We start from the raw sequence: 11,523 nt of genomic DNA, 5'->3' as shown, positions 1-11,523 counted from the left end.
GCTTGTATTCATTCAGTATCAGAACCAACTAATTATTGAAGAGAGCTTCTTTCATATGAATGCTTGGCAACAAACACAAGTGGTGCTGAAATATTCAAAATGTTGAATAAAATTTTTGAGTCTTGTGGTTTATCCTGGAACTACTGTGTTGACATTTGTCACAATGGTAGCAAAAACAAAAAAAATGGTGGGTAAAACTGCTGGTGCCTTAGCATAAGTCCAGGCAATGGCACCAAACTGTATTAATAGTCATTATATTCTTCACTGCCATGTACTCACAATTTAAAAACAAAAAAAGCTGGTTTCACTTAAGGTCCTTGATGAAACAACCAAAATTATTAATCTGATTAAAGCTCTTGAGCACACATCTTTTTAATATTCTGTGTGGTGAAATAGGAAGAACAAATAAAGCACTTCTGCTGTATACCAAAGTACAATGGTTTTCTCAGGCATTTGTATAATTGTGTTGCAAGCTAAACTAGCCTTTGCTTTTTGTCTGTTTTGTTTTGTTTTTATGGAACATCATTTTTTAACTTGAAAGATTTGTTGATAAACAAACTAATGCAATCCTAGACTATGTCTAGGAGGGGCATAACTTCCAGGAATAGGGAGTTTATAATTCTATTGCACCCCACCCTAATCAGTTAGTCAATTAATCAACACACATTTATTAAGTGCCTACAAGGAAAGATAAAAAGACAGTTCCTGCACTTGAGGAGTTCACAATCTCATGGAGGGGACAAGATGCAAACAGCTATGTACAAATAGGCTATTTATAGGATAAACTGGAAATAAATAAAAGAGAGAAGGAATTAGAACTAAGAGGATTGGGAAAAGCTTCATGTAAAATGTGGGATTTTAGTTGGGACTTAAAGAAAGCCAGGAAGATAGTAAGCAGCCATGAGGAGGGGGAGTATTACAGGCACAGAGGATGGCCAGTGAAAATATCTATCCAGAGCTAAGAGATGGAGTGTCTGGTTCAAGGAACAAGAAGAAGTCACTGTGTTGAGGTCTAGAGGTTTAGGAGTCCTGGGACCCTAATGAATTCAACCTAAGCCTTCTTTTAGCCAAAGACAAAGTTTATTAAAGATCCTCCATTTTGGCTGGACTCTTGAGGAATCTGAACATTTGTGAGCTATTGGCTAGACTCTTAAAGAATCTGAGCACCTTAATGGAGACAAGATGGACCTTATATACAGAAAGACTGTGGGAAGGATCTAGGGAGGATCTTGATGGGAGTGGCCAGTAGGCTGGGGTGAACAGAATGGGGACCTGGACCAGTAGAATGGAGTCTAGATAGGATGGTGGGAATAAGATAGGGAATAGATAGGATAAGGGTGGGAAGTGGCCTGGGGCCATAGGGAGGTAAGACAATTAAGAGCTAGGCTAGGTTAAGGGTAACAGAGAATTGGGAGATTGGGTGTAGGCAATAATGAAAAGCCAATTGATAGGATTAGAGCCTTAAGCAAACGCCAGAGACTTCCTTGATCAAGTGGGACAATTCAAGGAGAGTCTTTAGACGAATGGGACCCAAATTCCTTTTGGGGTGAGGGGCAAAGGTCTGGCCTTGGGCCTGTCTCCTGTCAACTAGATCAAAGGGATGGCAGGGATGGTAAAAAATTGGAGAGGTAGGGAGGGAAGGATAGGTTATGAAGAGCTTTGAATGCCAAACAAGATTTTACATTTAATTCTGGAGGCAATAGGGAGCAACTGGACTTTATAGTGTAGGTGGGTGTCATGGTTGGACCTGCCCTTTAGGAAAATTGCTTTGGCATCTAAATGGGAGATGGATTAAAGTGGGGAGAGACTGGAAGAGGGCAGTCCCACCAGCAGGATATTGCAATATATCCTGATATATTGAGACCTGCACCAGGGTAGTGGCAGCGTCAGAGGAGAGAAGGGGATATATTCGAGATGTTACAAAGGTACAATTGATAGGCCTCTGCAGCAGATTAGATGTAGAGGGTGAGAGCAAGTGAGGAGTAGAGGATGAACAGGTTGAGAGCAGGAGGGACTGGAAGGATGGTGGTGGTCTTAACAGTAATTGGAAAGTTTGAAAGAGGGGAGGGTTTAAGGGGGAAGATAATTACAGATTTGAACACGTTGGGTTTAAGATGTCTATAGGACATCTAGTTGGAGATCTCGAATAGGCAGTAGGAGATCTGAGGCTGGAGATCAGCAGAGAGGTTAGGGTTGGATAAATTTATCTGAGAACCATCAGCATAGAGATGATAATTGAACACATAGGAGCTGATGAGATGACCAAGTGGAGTCGTATAGAAGGAATAGTATAGAAGAAAGAAGAGAGATTGACGGTAAATGAGGGAGTAGGGATTATAGAAGGGGCAATCTGCTGGAAGAGATGGGATGGAATAGGATCACTTCTGCAGATGGAAGGGGTCTGCCATAACAAGAAAAGCTACCTCTTTATGTGAGACGGGGTGAAGGAGGAGATAGTGGCCTGGCTCATCTGAAGTGTCACAATTTACGAAAAATATTAATAAATTCCAAAGTGTCTGGAGGAAGCTAACTAAGGTGGGGAAGAACCCTGAATTTATGTCATAGGGTACAAAGAGGAGTCTTAGGAAGGGAGCATTATTGAAAGGGAGGGCATGAAGAAGTATTTGTTAAGCACCAGCTATGTGCCAAACATTGAGCTAAGAACTTTACAAATATTCTTATTTGATCTTCATAATAGCCCTGTGAGGTAGGTGCTATTATAAACTCAGTTTTTGGAGATGAGGAAACTAAGGGAAATAGAGCTTAAGTGACATGCCTAGGATAAGGTAACTAGTAAATAAACACCTGAGGCCTACTGTGAATTCTGGTCCTCCTGAATACAAGCCCAATGCTCTATTCATTGTATCACCCAGCATCATGTAGGAGAAAATAGATTTGTTTGCCCCAGAAGGCTATCAGCAATGAATGAAAGTAGTGATGAGGTCAATTTATTCTAGATGTCCAAAAATGGAGTATGGGAATGGGGGTGGGGGGGTGGAAGGGCTGTCACTTCCTTAGGGGTATGGAAGACTGCTTGTTGGGGATGTTTTAATAGAGATTCCTTTCATGTATGGGAATAGATGGCCATTCAGTCCCTTCTAACTCTCAGATTCTGTCTGTTTCTAGCTCCAAATTTTTTACATTGAGCCATTTTTCAGCCATGTCCCACTCTTCATGACCCCATTTGAGGTTTTCCTGGCAAAGGTACTAGTACTAGAGTGATTGCCATTTCCTTCTCCATCCCATTTTACAGATGAGGAACTGAAGCAAACAGGATTAAATGACTTGCCCAGGGTCACACAGCCAGTAAGTATCTCAGGCCAGATTTGAACTCACAAAGAGGAGTCTTCCTTGCTCCAGGCCAGGCACTCCATTTACCTCATCACCTAGATGACTCAAATCTTTTTATCTCATGATCCTAATAATCCCCTCCAACTTTAATGATGGCTAGCATTTGTAAAATATTTTAAAGGTTTACAAAGTGCTTTACAAATATTTCATCTTATTCTTACAACCCTAGAAAGTAGGTAGATGCTGTTATTATCCCCATTTTTACAGAAAAAGAAACTGAGGAGGACAGAGATTGAGTGACTTGCCCAGGGTCACACAGTAAGTTGGATTCTGAGGTCAAATCTGAACAGAAGTCTTCCTGACCCCAAGTCCAGTGCTCTTTCCATTCAGTCATAGAATTACTATTTGAGAAATTTTGAGAGAAGTTTCAACTTCATTCAGGAGGCAATGGAGGACCAACGAAGGCTTCTGAATAAAAGAATAACATAATTATAGAGGTATATTAAGAAGATTACTCTAGCAGTGGTGTGGAGAGTGGGGTGGAACGCTAATAGTCTGGAGGCAAGAAGACTTTCATGGCAATGTGGATAAGAAGAGATGAAGATATTGTGGATGGAGAGACAGGGCTAGATTCAAGAGAAAATGTGAAAGGAGAAATGACCCTACTTGAGAACCAATCAGTATGAGACATAAGACTGGAAAGACTCAAAGTATGAGGCTGGGTGTCTTTGAGGATGGTGGTGCCATTGACAGAGCTTAGAGAAGTTAGGGGGATGAGTGGATTTAAGCAAGAAGATGGTGAATGTGTTTGCAGACTGAATGTTTGTGATGCTAGCTGCTAATTCTTTCACCTTTCAGAGGACCTTTCATACTTTTTGTCTACAGAGATACAGAGATAGATGTGGTTAGTTAGGTAGACATAGGTATATAGATGATATCGATGTAGATATTTCTTGTATGTACTTCCTTATTTACATGTCTCTCTCATTGGAATATATGTTCACTGAAGGCAGGAGCTGGTTTTTTATTTGTTTGGTTTTGTCTTTGCCTTTGCAAATTTTTTTTTTTTTTTATCTTAGTACTTAGCACAGAGCCTGACACACATTAAGAGTTCAATAAATGGTTGTTGACTGACTGACTGCTAACAGGCCAGCCAGGTGGCACTATCCAGTAAATAATTGGAAATATGTACCTAGAGCTTTTGGGTTGGAGATTTGAGAGTCATTTACTTAAATGTGTAATTGAAGCCAGAGGATGAGATCACCAAAGGGAAGAGTATAGAGCAAAGAACAGAACAAATGCTCTGTAAAACTTGGAGTCAGTCAAAGGGCCGCACTTGAGGACCTAGAGGGCCACGTGTGGCCTTGAGGTGGTAGGTTCCCCATCCCTGGTATAGAGAAAGAAGAAAAGCAGGCCTAAGAGAAAAGTAGATAAATTGAGCAATATCAGGATAATATTAATAACTTTATTAAATTAAATATGTTAATAAATAAATAAAATATAATGACAGATATTAATTAAAATGTAGGCCTTTGGAGCAACAAGTAGTATGAAATCTTTGAAAAGAACATATGAATTTAAATGCAATCTGTCTCAGTCTCATCTTTCTACTCTACTCTGCCTCCTACTCACTGTCCATCTGCAGTGGGCTACCCAAAGCCAGAGAGTAATGCATTTTTTATCTACTTTGTTTTTCTAAGTCAAATGCTTTTTAGAAATCAATAAATAATAAACACTGCAGAATCTTCACATCTCTCAGTTATGTGACTATAAAGATGTGATCCAGTGTAGTCAATTGGATTCAATTAAAAATGAATTTATTATGAACCTACTATGTTCCAGGCACTATGCTAAAAGCTGGGAAGACAGAGGCAAAAAACAAAAGCGTCGAAAATTATGGGTAAAACTCTATTTCTTTCTCATGTTTTCACCAAAGATACTTTTTAATGGATGCAAAGACCATTTTCATAAAGATTTCCTACATATGAGAAAGCAGATAGGCATGTGGGTCAGTAATGATTGCTGTCATCTTGGTTGCCTTTTTTTTTTAAAGTAATCGTTTCATCTGTGATCTTTCCCATTCTTTTGGAATCTTCCCTCTCTGAAATATATTAGAAATTGTTCCCTGAGTGCATCAGTCATTGCTTTTACCTTTAAAACCATAGATTTCTTCTGTATGGATTTGGTCAGGTCTGGTTGTTCTTCCTGACCTAAGAGAATAGATTGAAGCCTTGAAGGACCTCTTCAGACAAGGAGTGTTTTTTGCCTTTCTTCATATCTCAGGGCTTTGATCCCCACAACAACCCTGAGGGGCAGATGCTATTATTATCCTCATTTTACAATTGAGGAAACTGAGGATGACAGTGGATAAATGATTTGCCTAGGTCACATAGCTAGTAAGTGTTTTCCTGATTCCAGGCCCAATGCTCTCTCCACTTTGTCACCTTGCTGCTACTACATCTACTCTTTGCCAGACTCTGTGCTAGGCACTGAGACATAATTTGTAGCTATAAAGACATAATAAAATAGTCCTTGCCCTCAAGATATTTACATTGTATATTGGGGGAGACAATACCTACATATCTAAGCATAAACACCACAAATTATAAGGTATTTTTTTTTTCTCATAAGGCTGCTCTCATAACAGAAAGCCAAAGTTACAGGTATTTTCCTTCTCTCTTGACAGCAGTAGGGTAATGGAGAATGACTGCATGAGAAAATCAAATTAGGCTTTGGTGACATTAGAGAAAATAAAATTATTTCTATTCAATAGCCTAAACTCCTAGCAACTTGAGATGGAAATTGAGCTGGCCTTGGAGTCAGGGGACATGTTTAAATCCAGGCTATAACACACAGTAACCAGCTGACCCTGGGCAAGTCACTTAACCTCTTAGTTCCTCCAGGACAACTCTCAAAGACTGTAAGTCCCAGATCCGCACAGGTAGAAGTCAGTTTCCTCACTGGGAGTTCTCTACAGAAATGAAATCACAGGCCTGGACCCTTTCCTACCCACCCCACCATTGCCATCTTTTCCCTTCCCGACTAGGTTCTTAAGGTACCCTGGTATTAAAGACAGCTGACAGTAAAGGAAGAAACAGCTCCTTTCACCCTGGGCCGGAGATTGATTTAGTCCAGCTGTAGCTCTAACCCCGGTAAATACCACCCCCTGGAATCTGGGGGTGGGCAGGGAAAGGATCTTCCCAAGTTCACAAGAGACTATTTTCAGAGCAGTTTAAACTCAGCCCTCCATGGTGGGGCCGCTGCAAAGGAGAATTGGTCAGTTCCGGTCATCCGTGCGTCCCTGTCCCCAGGAGGGCGCTGTGCAGCCACACCTGCGCTGCAGCAGCAGCAGCAGCAGCAGCAGCATTCCCAGGCCAGCGCAGCAGATGCTGCTGATGCTGCCGCTGATACTGCTGGACACGCCAGGAGCGCTCCCCACCACCCCGCCTGGCCCTGCCCACAAGCATGGCGGCTGCCCGCGCTGCTTCACCTCGCCCGAGACTGCGCGAGTCGCTTGCCAGTAGTCGGCACTTCCTATGCTCCGCGGTTTCCTGCAGGGCTGGCATTTAAACGGAGCCGCACAGGCTGGGGCGAGCCGCACAGGCTGGGGCATGCCTCCGCGCTTGCTGCTGCCGCCGCCGCCGCCGCCGAACGGTCCGCAGGCGCTGAGCTGAGCTGAGCTGAGCCTGAGCCGGCTGCACCGGGGGCTTCTCCTGTTGCGACCTGGACTGAGCCGTCTCCTGGGCACAGCAGGGCACCCGCCACTCCCCGGGCGTCTGCCAGGCGCGCTGAGAACCACGGCGGGGGTGAATTTTAACTCAGCTCTTCATTGCAGCTTCAGCCCAAGCCCCCTGAACGGGCTGCGGCTGGGGGAGGTGAAAGCGGAAGGAGCTTCTTTGACATTTTAATTGCAGATGTGACTTTTATGGCTAAGACTAAATAGCACTTAGGTCCTTCAGGTCACAGTTTCTCCACCTTCCTCCCCACGCAGTTTCTCTAGCTGAATGAAGAAGGCACTGGCATTGCTCTCAGGAGAAAGGGGAGAGCGTGTTCCCGATTGCCCCTCCTTGCATGGTAAAGGAGCAGATAGGTCAGTTTACTCTCTGTAGCCTGTATCTTCTTCTGCCTGTGCAGGATAATGGTGAGCCACAACGCACAGTGAGATAAAGGGCGTCTGTGTGCGTGTGTGTAGGAACCCAGGGGTGTTCCTGCCTGTGAGGTGGATGTGTGGGTTGTTGTTTTTTTTCTTCTCACCATCATAATTTTAAAATAAATTGGACCAACTTTTGCTAGCAGTCTCCTCTTTTACAAAAAGCAGATCTGAGAGAGTTGGGGGCTGGGCAGGTGCTCTCTTTCTGTCTGTATCTAAGACCAGGAGAGAGAACAGGCACCTGGGAGAGGCCGTAGAATAGCTTTAGACTGCTGGGACGCCCTCAGCCGAGATGTTCAGTTGGCTTGGTCATGACGACCGAAGAAGGAAGGACCCGGAGGTGTTCCAGACTGTGAGCGAGGGGCTCAAGAAACTCTACAAGACCAAGCTGCTGCCTTTGGAAGAGCATTACAGGTTTCACGAGTTTCACTCTCCTGCCCTGGAAGATGCCGACTTCGACAATAAGCCCATGGTCCTCCTCGTGGGGCAGTATTCCACCGGGAAAACCACCTTCATCAGGTGAGAGAGCTCAGGGTCTATTTCCATTACCCTGTAGATAGGTCTGGCTATGTCAAAATCTCGAACCAGTCTATCTTCCAGATCCCCACCTCCACCTCCCTAGAATCACCACACATACTCAAAGCCTGGGAACGTCTTATGATATTTTTAGACAGCTTGGGGCTCAGAAGAAATCAGGATCATAGGTTTAGAGTTGGATGGAACCTTAGAGCTTGTGTAGGCCAACCTCCATCATTTTATGTTCACATAGTTGGGTGATTAATCAATGCTTGCTTATTTTTTTAAGACGAGGAAACTGAGCCCCAGAGAGGTTGTGGCTTGTTTAAGGTCACACAAATAGTGTCAGAGTTGATATTTGAACCCAGGTACTCTGACTGACTCCAATGCTCTTTCTACTGTACTATGGAACTTAAAAGTTCCTCTGTCCATTACCTCATTCCACTTTTCTGTATTTAACAATGGATGTCTATTGAATTAACTACTCTTTTGCATGACCCCTTTGTGAGGGGGTTGGGGGTGGGGGGAGTAGTTGACCATATTACTCTCCTTACAGATGATGGAACTAAAACCCAGAGAATATGACAGATATGAACGAGATGACAGAGGAAAGTTGTGGTTAGGTTTCCATAGCTCTGAAATTTCCAGGATATTTCTGAGTCCACTGAGGCACACATGGCTTTCCTCTTCTCCTTCCTTGTTCTGGGTTAACAGGGTAGAACCCTGGTTTAACTACCATCCCAGGCCGGCCATCAAAGGCTTGATATCCTGTCATTGCCATCTGTGAACTCAGCCGGGGCTCAAGAGAAGCCTTTGGAGAGCTACACTCCTTCATATGTGTGAATTATACAAGTGAAGTTAAGCTTGCTGGGGCCAGGGTAGGTTAGGGAGGGACAGCAGTTGCAAGTGTGGTTTGTGGAAGGGTTATTAGATAGTTGCATTTGGGTTGGGAAAAGAGCCTCTTTTGCCTTTTGGCATTTCTGGGGAAAGCATCTTTATGTATCATTTTAACCCAGAAAGCTTTGGAGATGACTTTCAGGACCATCTCCCATGTAGTTGTGTGGTTATGTGAGTTGTGGGGAGGCTTTGTACCCTGTTGCCTCTGGGTGGGTGGAGATGGTGGGGACTTCCATGTAGGTCCTCTTTTTGGAAGCACTGATGACCTCAAAAATATTCTAGGCACCTTCCCAAGTCAAAAATTCTACTCCCTCCGAAAACAAAATACTGGAGAAAATTGTGTGTACTTTCATTTTTTGGTTTGTAGAGGCCCTAATACCAAAAGTGATCAGAAAGAAGTAGGCAAACATGGATAAATCATCACATGACTTCTTGCAGGGTACAGGGCCTGGTGATTGGGCCTTCAAAACCTAACTAGTGTACTAAGAGGATGATGGCAAAGTATAGTCATAGAGAAAGAACATGGAAGATAAGACAGTTAATTTTGGTGGCCCAGTGGATAGAGCACTGGGCCTGGAGTCAGGAAGACCTAAATTCAAATCCAGTTTCAGACACTTACAAGCTGTGTGATCCTGGGCAAGTCACTTAATATCCATTTGTCTCAGTTTCCTCACCTGTAAAATAGGCATAATAATAACACCTACCCCCAGGGTGGTTGTGAGGATCAAATGAGATAATAATTGTAAAATGCTAAGCACAGTACATAACAAATGCTATATAAGTGTAGGCTATTATTATTATAGAGAGAACTCTAAAGTTTGCAAAGCATGTCACATACATAATCTCATTTGATGCTCCCAATAGTCCTGATACTCCTAACTGTAGATTACTGCACGTGATATTAGTGCCATTTTACCGATGAAGAAACAAAGGCTCAGATGGTCAACTGACTTGCCGGTGATTACCCTGCTAGAAAGTATCAGAGACTGGATTTAAACCCAGTTCTTACTGACTCTTTTGTTCAGCCTTGTACCCTCCCATTTGCCCTTCTGTTGATGCAAAGAAAATTTTAAGTACTGCTTGTCAATCCAGGTTTCTGTGGTCTCCTTTGCATCCCAAAATGTTAGCCTTTGGTCTAACATGGGGGAAATGGCAGATTTTCCTCTCCCTTTCCTTGAACTTGGTTTTTGTTGAATCATAGGTTTATGAGTGCTGAGAGAGACATTAGTCATCATCCCAGTTCCTTTGTTTTATAGATGAGGAAATAAAAATCCTGGGGGAGAAATAACTATCTTAAGGTAACTAAATGGCTGTCTTAAGGACTCTCTAATCTTGGTCAAACCATGATCAGAACTCTGAGCTCCTGATTCTTGGTCTGATGTGGGTGTATTAGGAGATGCTTATCACCTTGAGAAGATTATCCGTTCCTTACAATAATGGAATGCTTGGGCTAGAGGGGACTTCATAGGGTCAACTTATCTATCACCTTGCCTGTAGGGTTGATCCCAGAAGGGTATTTAGGAGATTTTATGAACTACGACCTCCTCCATACCCCATTCCAGTCATAAGATATGGGATAGCAGAAATAGCTGTGGCCTTAGGTGGTGATCTGGCACCCATCAGCTACAGTAACTGAGAGTCTCTGTTACAGTTTGCTCGTCCATAAAATGGTGACAATAATGTTTCTGTCACCTCCCTCATGGGGTCATTGTTATAAAACACCTACCTCACCCTTTTCCCCTCCCAAGAATGTAAGCTGCCATTGAGAGCTTACATTGAGGTTAGGAATTCAATGTAAGTTGAGGGTAGTTATATTCTAAAATCTTTGTGTTCCCAGTAGTAGGCACTTTGTCAATTTTTCTATTGAATTATTTGGTAATCCTTGCATTCAGATTATTTTTTATTTATTGTATCCTAGTGTAAATGGTGATAGTAAAAGGTTTGAGCTTCCTTGCTCTGGCTGCAGGGTTTTAGGTTGGTGCCTTGCCATAGTTCAAGGGATACTATTTCCTGACCCTAGAAATTTCGCATTACTCTGCAGTGGACTGACTAGATCTTGTATAGTGCATTCCAGTGTGGGTGCCACTCTGTAAAGAGGATATCAGTCAACTCAGTTTTGTCAAAGAAGTGGGGAGTACAGGCAGCTACCAGGAAAGTTATAGGCTTGGAGAGATTTAGTCTGAAAAAGGAAATTCCAAGAGATAGCAATAGATATCTCCAAATATTTTAAGAGCTGTGTTATTGGCTCAAAAAGGCTGTTAATATTTATTCTGTATCTATAAGAAGAGTACCTTGCCACTATGTGCAATTCCTGCAGTTAATGTTTTTCTTCTCTAGTATAGCTCTATCATTTTTTTTTGTGAAATGGTTGTCTGTTTATTTATTACAATACTGAATCACATGTAATTTTCAGGAACAGAATCTTTCTTTTAAAAAAAAAAGCTGACTTATGGAAAAAGAAGTTGACTTTTTCTGTATAACTCTATGGGGGTAGAAGTGGGACCAATGAGTAGAACTAACAAGGAGGGAAATTTTGGTTTCATTCATGAAGAATTTTCTAACCAGAGCTGGTAAATATGAGATAGTGAACCTTTCACTGGGGATATCCAGAGAGAGACTGGGCAAACCATCTCTTTAGGGTGGCTATGGAAAAGACCTCAGCTTTGCAT

At 42.7% G+C, this 11,523-nt stretch overlaps 1 protein-coding gene across 1 annotated transcript in view; it reads left to right on the top strand.

The window, feature by feature from the left end:
- The first annotated feature begins 6,943 nt into the window (after positions 1-6,943).
- The window catches only part of EHD3 (EH domain containing 3), a 53,694-nt gene continuing 49,114 nt past the window's right edge, over positions 6,944-11,523 (top strand). The window contains exon 1 of the mRNA XM_027850401.1: positions 6,944-7,960. Within this exon, the coding sequence (XP_027706202.1) occupies positions 7,734-7,960 (227 nt within the window). The 5' untranslated portion in view covers positions 6,944-7,733. The remainder of the gene's footprint in view (positions 7,961-11,523) is intronic.

The sequence above is a fragment of the Vombatus ursinus genome, unplaced genomic scaffold (genome assembly GCF_900497805.2).
Source record: "Vombatus ursinus unplaced genomic scaffold, bare-nosed wombat genome assembly UNPS02009062.1, whole genome shotgun sequence".
Taxonomy (NCBI): Eukaryota; Metazoa; Chordata; class Mammalia; order Diprotodontia; family Vombatidae; genus Vombatus; species Vombatus ursinus.
This window is presented reverse-complemented; position numbering and strand designations above follow the sequence as displayed.